Raw genomic sequence first — 15,119 nt, 5'->3', positions numbered from 1 at the left:
CACTACTGCCACAAGTGACTTCGCCCGCTCGCGGGCGGAGACGCGCAATGCAAGGTAGCGTGCCCGGCGTGAGCGCAGTTGAGCAGGCAGGAAAAAATGGCAGCATGGACAGACCGCTACATGGACAACTACACACAATTTTTTAACCGTGCTTGTGAATATGCATTCGATGAAGTCTGCCCGTATCCTCCAACAGCTAGGTTGCTTCGCGACGCGGTGAATCCAGTGGAAGTGCACTCAGAGGAAGAATTTGCGTTCAGATTTCACACCGGTGCAGCTCGGTTACGCTTGGGCATTCGGCGGCGGGAGCGAGCGAAATCCGCCGCCGCTGAAAAGTTGCTTCGTTCACAACTCCCGGCCACCACATCGCCGCTCGTGGCGTACAGAGATATGGTTAGAAATCAACGCTGTGTATGTACCATAAGCGTATGCATGCTTACGTACACTAAATGCAGGTATTTTGTGGGGCGTTACATTTCTCAAATTCCCAGCATAGATTCAAGTCCACTTATAACAATATTCAAGTGCCGCGAAAATTCCATTGTTATAACCGATAATGGTTATAAACGGCTTGCGTGAAAAAAAGCATAACAACTGCAAGGAGGGGTCACGGACGGCAAGTGACATGTGAGCTCCACCGAGGCATCGTTTTCGTGGCCCCGAAAGGGGCCCTGTAAAAAATATGAGAAGGTTGCCGCAGCCACCTCTCAGCTTGAGAAATATCGAAGGAACACTGGGGTGAAATCGCCACAAGCATCTCGACACGTACTTCTCACTGGCTTGCACGAGAAAACCCCATGTCCGTCAGCCTCACGCGAAGCTTGCCAACATCCTACTCCATGGCATCCAGGTACTCCACGTAGTGCAGCGGAAGGTCCCTCGCAGAAATGAAGCCCCGGAGGGACTGACACCGCCGGTTGCGATAGTGTGCACTTCTCAACTAAGTTACACACTTTCTTACCGTCTTTGTAGTCCTTCACGATACTGCACTTCGTCTCCAAATCGATAGCCGTGCACTTCCATTTCACCGGCAATGTCGTCCGATAATCAGCGCGCAGACCAGCCATCTTCCGTACCGGCGGCGATTCAAATGAGACGGAGAAACCACGCGGCCAGGAACGACTTCGACGCAATCAACTAACACAAACAACCAAATCCGTTGGCAGAACTGCGCAGAATGAGGGGCGACCGAGCAGCAGGCTGCAGCGCTGTCGGTGCATTGGCAAGGTCTATTCGTGTTTCAGAGGGTGGCGCGACGTAGAGCTACGGGCGCAGCCCATTTGTGTTCGGAGGGGTGGAAGGGCGGCGGGAGAGAGGCGCGCAAGGCTGGCAATGCGGAGAAGGCCGGAAAGCAGGTTCTATTGTATGAGCGCGTGGCGGGGAGGGTGCGGCGGCTGGAATTTCTTTTTTCTTTTCAAAGATTTCGCATTCCACTACCTTTTGGCAGGAGCACTCAGGAGCCAGACTTCATTGCTATAACCGATAATGCGGCATGGGTTCATTGTAGTAAGTGGGTTATTTTACCATAGAAAACATACTAAAGTGGACGGTGCAGCAGCTTTTCATTGTTGTAAGCGATATACTGTTAAAACTAGTATCGTTATAAGTGGGTTCGACTGTAGTTCATCCCATTGAGTTCAAGTGTCACTCCTCACCGGACATCAGAACATCTTGTGTGACAGGGATATTAAGGCGAAAGCCTTTAATGCCTCATACTGTCGTTAGCAGACGCGTCGGCAGATTCGTCCGCCTTTCGGCGTCACTGCTTAAAAGGCTCAAGGTTCCAGCATGAATAAAGGCGCATCTAGTGAATGCATGGGCTTCATAAATAAAATAAAAGGAGTAAAGTCAAGAAAAGGAAAATAAAAAATAAGAAAATAAACAAAAAAAAACAAAATAAAGATAAGATGTGAAAATAAAAATAAAAAACAATAAAGTTAATAAAAAGGAGCAAAAACTAAATAAAAAACAAAATATGAAAAATAAAAAGTAAATAAAAGCAAACAGTGGCCAGGAAAGGCTTTCGCCTTGCAGCACTTTAGAGAGCCAGAGTGCCCCCTGAATTTTTTATAGCCTGTCCCCTGCAGATTTCGACAAAACTATACCACCGCTGATTTCCCATCGGGGAGCAAGCGGGAAGTGATGCAGAGGGAGGCCCTCACCGCAAGTGCTTGGCCATCAGTTCCCGGCGCTCCTGCTCTTCCGACTGCTGGGTGGCCGCCGTGTCCGGGTGGTCGAAGGGAAAGCAGGGCAGGCCCATCTCGAGCGAGAGGCGCCGCAGCTCCCTCAGGCCCGACGCGCGTGCCCCCCGGTACACGAGCGCAATCCAGTAGGGCCGACCCCAGCCAGCTGGCAGGATCAAGTCCCAGCCACTGCCAAAGCCTGCACCACGGCCAGAGAGACACACAAAGGGCGGCATTAGTTGCCGGTGGCAACTATGACTGCACCAAACACAACCCCATCACACGAAACTAGGCTTGGAAGCCTGCCCATCTCTAAAGCACCCATACACAACTGTTTGTAATAAATCAAAACAAACACGAAAACAATGAGTGCCTTAATCAGCGATCACGAGCTCCTTCGCTAGCTCTGTGCGAGTACTATGCTTCATGCAAGCTGTACAGTCAGCCAAATCCCACTGCAATGCACGCTGCTACAACGAATTCTCCACTCCAGTGAAGCATTCCAGATTCCCTGTCAGCAAGCCGAACAAGGTAATGCGATTATTCCCCCCCACTAACTCCCAATGAACAATTTGTGGAGCGATGTTCACGTGAACTTCAGCAAAATTTTTACAAGGAAGCAGCCGATCTTTCTTTTTTTCTTTTTAAACGTGCAAATATGTCAATATCTTATTTGGTTTCACTAAAAAAGGCTGCCGAAGTCAGTTTGCTGCATGTTATAACGCTATTGACACTAGTAAGTAGAAGTGACGACCTCATATTCATACATTTTAACCAAGGTACAAATGAAAAAACCCCAAATTATATATAGTACTTCAATATTGAAATTCTACACAAGCGCCAAGAACTGCACACTTCAACATGAAATCGCAACACCTGGTAGGTACTATGCATCTGTCTTCTTTAGCCATGTGTTCGACCTCTTTAACTAAGTTAACTGCTACCAAACCAGTTCATATTAAGTCCCTCAATGAACTAAAAGTAATGTCTAGCTTTAAAGAAGGCCACCAACCTCCCTTCCTGCACATTCCCTCGTGATGGTCAACCCTCCCGCTGGGTGAGCAAAACAACGTTAGCGGTGTTCGACTGCGTCTCTCACATTCATGTTTTGACACATGAATCTGTTTTTTTCTGCTTTCTATATGGCAAAAGTAGGAAACGCAGGCGCATGAGAATAAAACAAACATTGCAACGCTCTGTACCCGTGTGCTTGACCCCCAAAGTCCACGTGTGGGGACTGTGAGGGTTGAATATCACGGGTCTTGTTTCCTTTTGCTGCCCAGGTGGGGACAGGGGCCAGCACAACAGGGCACCACCATCCCGAAGCTACTAGGACAGCCTCACAGTCGTGTCTGGCAACAAACAGCCGCATCTATACAACGCCATACATCAATGCCACCCTTGCAACTGCACAAAGCACCGAGAATGCAACAGTACGCAAGCCCAGAGACACACAAACCACACGCCACTTTACTCAGTTGAAAACTGGCCCTTCGAACATCTTCCCAAGCAGGGGACGGCAGAAAGTTAGGTGGGCGGATGAGATTAAGAAGCTTGAGGGGATACAGTGGCGGCAGCTAGCAATGGACAGGGTTAATTGGAGAGACATGGGAGAGGCCTTTGCCCTGCGCTGGGAGTAGTCAGGCTGATGATGATGATGACTTTAAACTTAAGCATAACTTAAGCATGAAAGCACTAATGCAATACAACGCGATACTTAGCACGATCGCTCCCGGGGAGCATCTGCTAGCTCAGCGCACTGCATAGGGGGAGCCACAGTCAAAAGGGGAGAGTGAGCGGTGGCGCAGGAGGAGGAGAGAGGAGACGACACTACCATTAGATTAATGAGGGACCTAAGTTCCTATGTCTTAGTCGAGTTAAATTAACAAAGACAAAACAGTGCCTGGTATATATTTTTTCCCTCCTCCAGTTAGCTATTTTCCCCGGCTTACACACACACACACACACTCAGACTTCTGACTAAGCCAGGCATAGACAAGACACAAACCCAAGTTGGTTCGGGAGCCCTCCTTCCGAATGGCCACCACCGGTATCCGCGACTCAGCATCCCCGAGTTCCAGAAGGGTGCCTGTTTAAACAGAGACAAAGGAAAGCAGTGAATGCACAGCTAACAAAGAAATCAATGATGTAAGGAATGTTTTCTTCTCCATGATTTCATGAAAGGTGACCCTGACAATTGTCACAGGAGGCAAGGATGCACAAAATGCACCAAGCCAAACCACTACTATACAACAATCACAGATTTGGAGAATTATTGGCTCACATTGAACCCTTCCTAAATATGTCCAGCAATATAGATGCAGGTATTACTTTATATATATCAAACTAATTTGGCCATAAAACTGATATATCTAATTCCCCAGCTTCAAGTGATGCTCGTTGAAGTGATTGATGGTGGTTTGGTGAGCATTCGCACCAAGGTTTACGCTTTTATCTGACACTCGCATAACAATATACAACAACATACATCTGCGCTATGAACCAACTAGCTCAGATTCAGATCATCCTGCAGTGTCTCACACTTGCCAACAACGAAAATGCAGCGACACAGAGGGCTGGTACTAGCTAGGCAGCCGACACGCGTTCACGCCTCTCACACCCATCGGGTACAACAGCGCCCTGGAAACAGAGGCGTGGACGGTTGTTGTCCTGCAGTAACCATTACCATCATCATCAGCCTGACTACACCCACTGCAGGGCAAAGGCCTCTCCCTTGTCTCTCCAATTAACCCTGTCCTTTGTCAGTTGCCGCCACCGTATCCCCGCAAACTTCTTAATTTCATCCGCCCACCTAACTTTCTGCCATCCCCTGCTACGCTTGCCTTCTCTCGGAATTCACTCCGTTACCCTTAAGGACCAGCAATTATCTTGCCTTCGCATTGCATGCCCTGCCCAAGCCCACTTCTTCCTCCTGATTTCGACTAGGATGTCATTAGCCCGCGTTTGTTCCCTCACCCACTCCGCCCTCTTCCGCAGTAACCATTCTGTGCTTATGTTGATTGTCGCACAGCTGGTGAAAATCTTGCTTGACATACCATTTTCCAAGCGACACGGCTATGATGCGGGGAAACCACCCTAGCTGGCACGCTGGTCGTTGCGTGCTCACGGTGCTGAGTGGGGAAGCCACCCTAACTATACTCAGTTTTATATAGAGCAAACAACGCAGTGGAGGTTGTGGAAGTAGTGCGTCTGCGAAACCGTATTACTCTGCCATGCATTATTCGTTCTTCCTGAAATTCTGGTGAGTGAATGAAAACATAGAGGAGTATAAAATGATGTGGCAGCATTGAAAACCACGGTTGAAGCTGTGAGGCTCTCAGTGTTCGGGCCCTCTGGCGATAGCTGTTACAGAGTGCGAACTACTTTTTGGGCACGGATTGAGTAGGAGTGATTCACCCTGCCAATCGCGTATCATACTGACACCGTCCATTCATCGTCGTCGTTCTACTATAACCACGAGAGCGCGGAATGCGCGCGCGAGCTGGCTTTAGAAAGAAAGAAGTCGAAGTGTCTGGCTGCGAATGCTCCGCTTTTGAGACTGCTACCGACGTTCGCTGCAGTCACTTACTTTGACGTATCCAACCGAGCCGGACGTACTGTACCACCCGTGACATCTGGTGGAGGTGCGGGGTAACGCATTCCATGCCTCGGACTCCCCCAGCAAGCAGGGATTCAAGTCCTCGAGGGTCATCTGCCATCGAGGTGACGCCTGTACAGTCGACGACCGATTTTTCGGACTCTCTAGGGACCGCGAAAACGACCGAAAAATCGGGCAGTCCGGAAAATCAAATTTCACCGAAAAAATCACGAACTTATTACCACTATGCCGGAGAAAGCGGCCAATTGTATTGCACACATTCTAAAGCTCCTCGTGACTATATTTCGCCGCGCGAAATACCGTATAAACGCGTATAAGGGCCGCACTTTTTTTTTTCCAGATTCGAGGGCCAATTTTCGGGGTGCGGCCCATACACGCGATATGCAAAAAAAAATTTTTTTTAAGTAAAAACACACCAACCAGGGAATGAGCGACATTTATTCTACGTTAAATCGTCACTCGCGAAGTATTTAGACTCCTGAGCTGGTGCTGCGCTCTGGTGCACGCTCATGCCAAAAGAAGCCGCGCAGCATGTCCGCTGTCAACGCGTAGCTGTTGTTCCGAAATTCCATCACATAGAGGAGCAGCTCTTCCAGTTCAGGAAACTCGCACGGCTTGACTCGGAAAGCGCGCTTTTTGCAGCTTGTGTTTCTCTTTTGGTTGCACCATCATCGGACGCACATCTCGGCCACGTCGAATTTCCCGCCCGCCGCACGCTTACCGACCGCGTTCGAGAGCTAACTCCCAGCCGTGTAGCTTAAGGTGCTTGCCCATCGCGCTAAAACTGTGAAGCTCGGCGGCAGCACGCGAAAGCCACTATCACGGCGAACGCGCTAACACGCATGCTGACACGCCACGAAAGGCTGGAGCTGGCGATACTAATGCCGATGTGAACAGCGGAAAATCGCGACCGAGAAAAATGTTGACGATAATGATCACGGCGCCATCCATAGACGGCACTTGGAAGCTCCGGTGCGCGCGCGTGTCCTCCGCGAACGGCGCAGCGCCGGAGCAGATCGCGGCCGCGATAAGATCCGGCGGCGCGCCCGAAGCGCGCTTCGATCGCGGAGGCCACGGCGTGCGCGTAGCCTCCGCGATCAAGCGCTCCGCGATCGTATTCGCGTTCCGTGTTCGGGACTAAAGACTCGGCACAGATGAGTTCCGTGAACTCAGACTACGGTTCAAGTTCGTGCGGCGGAAGACATTCAAGGACAGTACGAATTCGAAAACACGCGAGCGCAATGTGCCGACTCGCGCAGAATTTCAGCGTCGCAAGAGGCTCCCTTTAAGCTTTAATTTCGTTTTGTTTGATCAAGTTTTCGATATTTCCTGCAGTCTGAATTAATGAGGTTCCACTGTACACATTATATGGCGGCTTGGGTACTGGCGGCGAGTGCGAACGAGGTCCGAAAAATCGAGTGGTCAGTTGCGGTGCGTCCGAAATTTCAAGCGCTCTTACACATTGGCTCTATGGGCCATGTCACGGTGCCGCGAAAAAGTCCGAATAATCAAGCATGTCCGAGAAATCAGGCGTCCGAATTTTCGGTCGTCGACTGTACACCACGGCAGCCGCCGGCTCCAAGGCCTTCAAACCGAGTTTGGGCTTCTGGAGTCTCGCTCAACTCAAGCGGTTCGTTCAGCGCCATCATCGACGACCGTCCAGCCCGAAATAGGCATGCAGACGACAATTAGTTCACCTTCTGTTGTGCTACAGCAACCTCGGGAGCCACCGATCTTCCAAGGTTCTCCAGGCGAAGACCCGGAAGACTGGCTGGAGAAATTTGAACGCGTGGCCCGGTACAACAGATGGACGGATGACTCCAAGCTTCAACACGTGTTCTTTTCGCTGGAGGGCGCAGCTCGTACGTGGTTCGAGAACCGGGAGTCGTCCATAACGACGTGGAACGTATTTAAAGACCAGTTCCTGAAGGATTTTACCACGGTGATTCGAAGAGAACGGCCGATCTGCTCCTTCAGTCCCGAACTCAGCTACCAAATGAAAGCATACTGGTATACTTCGAAGAGATGGCAAAGTTATTTCGTCGAGCTGACCCGGACATGACAGAGCAGAAGAAACTCCGGTACCTTATGCGAGGTGTCAAGGAGCAAATCTTTGCCGGACTGGTTCGCAATCCACCGAGCACGGTCGCAGAGTTTCTGTCGGAGGCAACCACCATGGAAAAGACACTCGATATGCGGTTGCGGCAATACGAGCGACAGCCTTTGGCCATGACTGCGGCAGCCACGGACATCAGTACCACCCACATGCTTCGCGAAACTGTACGAGCTATCGTTCGCGAGGAGCTCCAGAAGCTGTTCCCGGCTACGCCGCCTGCGCCAACAGTTTCTGCTCTATCCGAGGTTATTCGGGAAGAGGTGCAACAGGCGCTTACAACACCAGCTCCCTTTCAGCCGTCTACAGCCTCACCACTAATGACATACGCCGCTGTTGCTCGTCGCGCACCACCGCCGTCGCCGAGTCGCCTTCAGGAAACCCCGGCCCCTTTTCGGCCGCCACCACCTGCTCGTCCTGCTCCAGGGTATTCCCCCCGTAAAAGTGACATCTGGCGCACTCCCAACTACCGTCCACTCTGTTATCACTGCGGTGAGCCGGGACACCTGTACCGCAATTGCCGGTATCGTCAGATGGGCTTGCAGGGGTTCCCTGCCGATGCACCCCGTCCGCAGCCTGGGCAGCGACCCAGGGAAATCAACGACTATCTGGCCGCATCTACCGGCGGGACACGCAGGTCGCCATCCCCTCGTCGTTTCTCTTCTCCTCGTCGGTCTTACGGTGACTTTACGCGGGGAAGGTCGCCAAGCCCCCGCCAGGAAAACTGAAAGCAGCAACCTTTGAGGGGGAGGTTGCTCACCGACGAAATGTAACAGACCCTCCTACGCCGCAACTAGGTGGCCACCCGATGCCCCGACCGACTGCAGTCCAACACCGTGATACGCCGACTCGACGTGAATGCCAGCTGACGAATCGAAGTGAACCCGCGCCGCACCGCAGCCGTGACCGAACACCGCGCCGTACCTCTCCCACGACGTCTACGACAGCAAACCTGAGCATTTCCCTCGACGGAACAGACGTCACTGCACTCGTCGACACAGGGGCGGATTACTCTATCCTCAGTGGAAATTTCGCCGCAACTCTGAAAAAGGTCACCACTCCGTGGATCGGCCCACAGATTCGTACAGCCGGGGGTCACTTAGTTACACCGACCGGGACTTGCACATCAAGAGTAGCAGTTCAAGGCGCAACCTACCTGGCAACGTTTGTTATACTCGAACATTGTTCACGTGACGTCATTCTCGGGATGGATTTCTTGACCGAGAATGGAGCGGTCATTGACCTCCAGTCAAAGGCCGTGTGTTTCTCCACAGAGAACGCAATACACAGAGATCCAGACCATCCGACCGCACTTTGCATCCTGGATGACCACGTCACCATCCCACCTCGTTCGAGTATTATGGTTTCTGTCGGCGCCAAGACTGTGCGGAATTTCGAAGGCGTCGCGGAAGGCAACCAGCTCTTGCTTTTTGCCAGGAGCCTTGCTGTCGCCAGAGGAGTCGTTAATCTCGTCGACGGAGAAACAGAAGTGCTGATAACCAATTTCGGTGGTGCACACCAACATCTGAACGTGGGAACCGTTGTGGCTCACGTTGATGCTATCGCCCATGTCAGCAGCACACCCAGTATTTCCACAATGTCGTTGTCGCAACAGCAGAGCCCAGTCACTGGTTTCACGTTCGACGTCAATCCAGCACTCTCCCCGACGCAGCAACAACAAGTTAAAGATCTTCTTCTGCGCTACGGCGACACCTTCTCGGTATCATCGCGTGTTGGACGAACTCACCTAGCGAAGCATCGCATTATTACGGACGATAACGTGCACCCTCTCCGACAGTCCCCCTACCGAGTGTCTCCCGCTGAACGCGACGCTATTGGCCGCCAAGTGAAGGAAATGCTCCGCGACGACGTAATTCGTCCTTCCCGAAGTCCCTGGGCAGCGCCAGTCGTCCTTGTGAAGAAGAAAGACGGAACATTGCGGTTCTGTGTAGACTACCGTCGCTTAAACAAAATCACCAAAAAGGATGTCTATCCTCTCCCCCGGATCGACGACGCTCTGGATCGCCTCTGTAGCGCGAAATACTTCTCTTCGATGGACCTCAAGTCAGGTTACTGGCAAATTGAGGTCGATGAGCGGGACCGTGAAAAAACAGCTTTTATTACTCCAGATGGCCTGTATGAATTTACGGCCATGCCCTTTGGACTGTGCTCTGCACCGGCAACTTTCCAACGCCTCATGGATACCGTCCTTGCCGATTTAAAATGGCAGACGTGTCTCGTCTATCTTGACGATGTTGTCGTCTTCGCCCCGACTTTCCAGGAGCATCTTCACCGCCTCGAATTGGTCCTGCAAGCAATACGGGCTTCTGGACTCACGCTCAAAAATGAGAAATGCCACTTTGCGTATACAGAGCTGAAGTTCTTAGGGCACGTTGTGAATCAAGCCGGTGTTCAGCCTGACCCTGAAAAAACAACAGCTATTGCCCATTTTCCGCCACCGCAAGACCTGAAAGCTGTCCGCCGTTTTCTTGGATTGTGCGCGTATTACCGTCGCTTTGTGAAAGATTTTGCTCGCATTGCCGAGCCGCTGACGCGCCTAACAAGGTCGGACACACCTTTCAGATGGGAAGCAGCGCAAGAAAATTCATTCCGCAGCCTTCAAAGCCTCCTGCAGGCGCCTCCCGTTCTGGCTCACTTCGACGTAAACGCCGACACGGAGCTCCATACTGATGCCAGCAACATCGGCTTAGGTGCCGTCCTGGTCGCGTATTCGCCAACTGCAGCCTGTACAGCCACAAGGCTTGAAACCACGGTGAATTGATCACGGTGACTGAAGATTGTCACTACGCCTTACCTAAAAGGGATAATAAATCCTCTTAAACGGCATTATATGCCACTAAGCATCACGATTAGCGACCTAAAAGGTAAAAAATGTAAAAAAATGAAATTAAAAAAAGCAATAAAACTACAGTACAGAGAGCGGAGTCGAACGGCCGACCTTCCACACGCAACACGAGCCTCTAATCCACTGCGCCATAGCAGCGATGTCAAGCCGTCGTTCTGAATGAATATTTATAACCAGCCTTAAAGGGGTTGTGAAAAGAAAATGAAGCTGCCCGGTTTTAATTTTTACTGCTTCCATAAACATTAGACATGCTGATTCCGAAATATATCGACTCAATATTGAGTCTGCATTTAATAAAGCCCGTTCGAAATCGCTGCCTTTTTGTGCTCATGAAACGACCATGCGCCGCCGTCGGGTGGAACACGCACTACTCGACTACGTCATTTTAAGAACTTCAGAAACGTACGGATATCTTCAACTTTCGTTTGCCCTAAAATAATAGCTTTATGAGAAATTCATAAAGTGAAACAATGTTTTCCAATTATTTGCACGCGTAATTACACTCTGTTAAACTGCAGCGCGTGGTCATACATCAATCACTGACCTGGGACCAGTTTCGGTTTCGGTTCTGCTTCTCCATCCTCCTTGGCTTAAGTATCAGCGGTTCGATATAGCCTTGCTTACGTGAACCTATCTAGGCGGTGTTCCTTGACAGCGGTGGTTTGAGTCAGAGAATCAAGCTAAGCAAGGTCAGTCCATCTCGACGACTCTCTGCTTACATGAACTCGATACGAACGAGTCAGCTATCGCGGCGCCCATCGGCTCCGCGCTTCTCTTCTTTCCTGCAGAAAAATATATTCCAGAAGCGTGAAGAGGGTTAGGCATAATTTGCAGACGGGGCTGCGAGTCAACCCACCCCTTGCGATAGAGATGAAGACTCGAGTCCACGACCGGGTTCGGAGGTTCACGGTCGGGGCTCCCGCAGGCAGAGATGTCACGGGCTCTCGGCATGACTGCTACTTGCCGGGCGCGCGACGTGCCGTTGCGAGCGGCGTAACAACGACTGACAGCAGCTCGCCGCCTGCGCCCAACCGATGTCAATGACAGGCCGCACGCGGCGCGTCGCACTCGCAAGGGGCAGAATGCAAGCGCGCAGAGCGCCAGCATCATAATGACGCGGGGGCGCGTTTCTCGAGGCCGGCCTGCCAGCCTGGATGCCGGCCGCCGGCGTCAGAAAAACACGCTAGTATTATTTGTTCACGCTCATAACAAGCCCTGGAATAGATGAATGCCAAAAATGAATCATTTTTGAGGATCGTTGGCTGATGCCGAGTTGCTGGCAGTATTTAATTCGGCGATACAAGCAAATTTCATCTCATGACCGCTTTATTTACTGCCTGGTCGCCGCTCGCATAGCTGGCATTTGCTAGCTCCGCTGGCGTCGCGGAAATCGAGCATATCTTTATTTTATTATGGGACAGGTTCACAGTTAAAGGGGTGACGAGAGTAGTACCTTTTACAGCGCTGACCAGTTCCCAAGCTCCCTCAGCTGCGGTATCGATAGTATCGATGCAAAACCAGGTAGGCTTAGCGACGACCAGGGCCGCCGGCAAGCCTCGCAGTTCATCGCCCGGTGCGTCCGCAGGCGGCGTCGTTGCAGAAAGCTCTACATGCTGCCACCGCTCGAATATCACAGGCAGCCTTTCTGATAGCATGGCTGTTTTGTCATTTCTGGTGCGAATGTAAAATACAGCGAGTCTGCAGGCCGGCCGGCAAGCGTGGATCCCGTCCGCTGGCGTCATAAAAATGAGCTAAAGATTTTTATTCAAGTAAATAATAAACTGTGGGAGCAAGAAGTGTATAAAATAGATCATTTTTGAGGATCGTTGAATAATGCCGAGTTGCTGGTAGAAAGAGCAACTGTAATACGAGCAAATTTCTTGCCACAGCCGCGCCGCTCAGCTGCCGCTGCCCGGCCGTTGCGGTCCGGCTTGCGCGCCTGGCGTCCGCTATATAGCTCCGCTGCCGAGCGCACCGCAACAATGACCATATTTTTTGTTGTGAGACGATGCTGTTGACAGTAAAGCGATGCCAAAAGCAGACATTTTATTATAGCCCAGGCTACTTCCGAAGCGCTGTCCACCGCGGCTTCGATGTGTGAAACAGGCCAAGCGACGACCAGGGCAGCCAGAGAGCAGTGCAGTTCGTCGCCCGGCGCGCCCGCGTCCAGCGCCGTTGCCGAAAGCGCGCTACGTGGGCAGGCATGCTTTGTCGCCGCCCGAGTACAGCCCGCAGTCTTTCTGATAACATCGCTATTTTGTCTTTTCTGGTGCGAACTTCAGTAGCCAAGCAGCGCGCAGGCGCTGGTGTGCGGTGCCAAAGTGTTAACCGGATGTGGGCCGGGCATGAGTCTAGCGGCACAAAGATGCTTGCCGCTCCGTGTCCCTGCTTGCAGTAGGCGGCCGTTCGCAAGCGGCGACTGCGGCGGCGCGCCGGCCAAGTTTTCGCACATATGTCAGCTTGCCAGCTAGCAGACTCCATTCTGAGCAGACGACAGTGCCACATTCGAGTCAATATGTGTGCTGTAACCTCGGTCAACTATGGCTAAACAGGCCTCGCTAAGCCGCCATGTTGTGTTGACGACAGAAGCCTCTGATTGGCTTCTTAAAATGACGTTTGCTGTGAGTTGAGGGGGACGCGCGCTGGGAAACCGAAATTTAGTTTTTTTCGCTATTCAATCAACCCAGCCGATGAAACGAACCAAGGTATACTTTTGAATTAAGGGGTCAGAATTCCAAATACACACGTCGTTCAAAATTTTCGGAAAACGTTTCACGACCCCTTTAATGTGGCTGCTACCTGCCGGTGGGCGGCGCTGTCATCGCTGGCTGTACCGGCTGCATTTGGCGAACACGCGTCCTGGTCCAGATCCAAGCGGGTCAAGAACGGGTCATCGCTTACGCAAGTCGGTGTTTGTCACCAGCCGAATCAAACTATTCCGCTACCGAGAAAGAATGCCTCGCCATTGTATGGGCCACTTCGAAATTCCGACCGTACCTTTACGGCAAAAATTTTAAGGTGGTGACCGATCATCATGCGTTATGCTGGCTCGCAAGCCTCAAAGACCCGTCCGCTCGCCTCGTCCGATGGAGCCTGCGGCTCCAGGAGTACGACATGACTGTCGTGTACAAATCCGGACGCAAGCACTCTGACGCCGATTGTCTGTCCCGCGCCCCAGTAGATCCTTCTACCGACGCCTGTAATGATGACGACATCTTACTGAGTGCTCTCAGCGCCTCCTGCCTCGCTGACCAACAATGCGCCGACCTCGAACTTCGAGATGTAATGGAATTTCTCAACGGCAGCAACACGACCGCCCCCCGCGCTTTCAGGCGCGTGTTGCCATCTTTATGCATCCGCAATGGTCTTCTGGTCAAGAAAAATTTCGCTCCAAACAATACGCAATACCTAATCGTCGTACCGGCTAGCCTGCGGAATGAAATCCTCCAAGCCTCCCATGACGAACCCACTTCTGGACATTTCGGCATAGCTCGTACGCTAGCCCGAATCCAAGAGAATTACTACTGGCCTCGTCTCCGTGCTGATGTCACTCACTACGTCAGAACGTGCCGAGCCTGTCAGCGTCGCAAGGTACCGTCAACCAAACAAGCTGGGTTCTTGATGCCCATTAGACCACCCACAAGGCCCTTCCAACAAATAGGAATGGACATGCTGGGTCCGTTCCCTCGTTCGAACTCTGGCAACAAATGGATAATTGTCGCGACGGACTACCTTACCCGCTATGCAGAAACGTCAGCTCTACCCAGCAGCACCGCTTTAGAAGTCGCCAAGTTCTTCGTGCATCAGATCGTACTCCGCCATGGGGCACCTGAAGTGCTGATCACTGACAGAGGCCCTGCGTTCATGGCTGAGCTGCTGCAGGAGATCTTGGTTTACAGTCATACCGACCACCGCCGAACAACGTCGTACCACCCTCAAACCAACGGGTTGACTGAAAGACTGAACCGAACCCTTTCTGACATGATTTCCATGTACGTCGATATTGAACACAAAACGTGGGACGAAGTGCTTCCTTATGTCACCTTCGCCTACAATACGGCCATGCAAGAAACAACGCAGATGTCCCCATTCCACCTCGTCTACGGCCGTGCAGTGACGACGATGCTCGACGCAATGTTACCGCATCTGGACGACTCTAGCCTTCACACTGATACCTACACGTTCCTGGAACGCGCCGAAGCTGCTCGCCAACTGGCCAAAGTTCGAATTCAGGACCAACAACTTCGAGATGCAGATCGCTACAATCGGCGCCGTCATGACGTCCATTATGCGCCTGGCGACCGTGTGTGGGTGTGGTTCCCCATTCGGCGACGAGGA

At 51.8% G+C, this 15,119-nt stretch overlaps 1 protein-coding gene across 1 annotated transcript in view; it reads right to left on the bottom strand.

Annotated features, from left to right (window-relative positions):
- Positions 1 to 15,119, bottom strand: part of Pop1 (POP1 ribonuclease P/MRP subunit) — a 45,026-nt gene that overhangs the window by 11,214 nt on the left and 18,693 nt on the right. The window contains exons 8-9 of the mRNA XM_089553151.1: positions 4,192 to 4,272; positions 2,163 to 2,382 (exon numbers count right to left, since the gene is read on the bottom strand). Coding sequence (XP_089409277.1) covers positions 2,163 to 2,382; positions 4,192 to 4,272 — 301 coding nt within the window. The remainder of the gene's footprint in view (positions 1 to 2,162; positions 2,383 to 4,191; positions 4,273 to 15,119) is intronic.

Source organism: Amblyomma mixtum, chromosome 7 (assembly GCF_055824585.1).
Source record: "Amblyomma mixtum isolate Tamu chromosome 7, ASM5582458v1, whole genome shotgun sequence".
Lineage (NCBI taxonomy): Eukaryota > Metazoa > Arthropoda > Arachnida > Ixodida > Ixodidae > Amblyomma > Amblyomma mixtum.
Note: the sequence above shows the minus strand (reverse complement) of the source record. Positions and strands in the feature narration are given on the sequence as shown.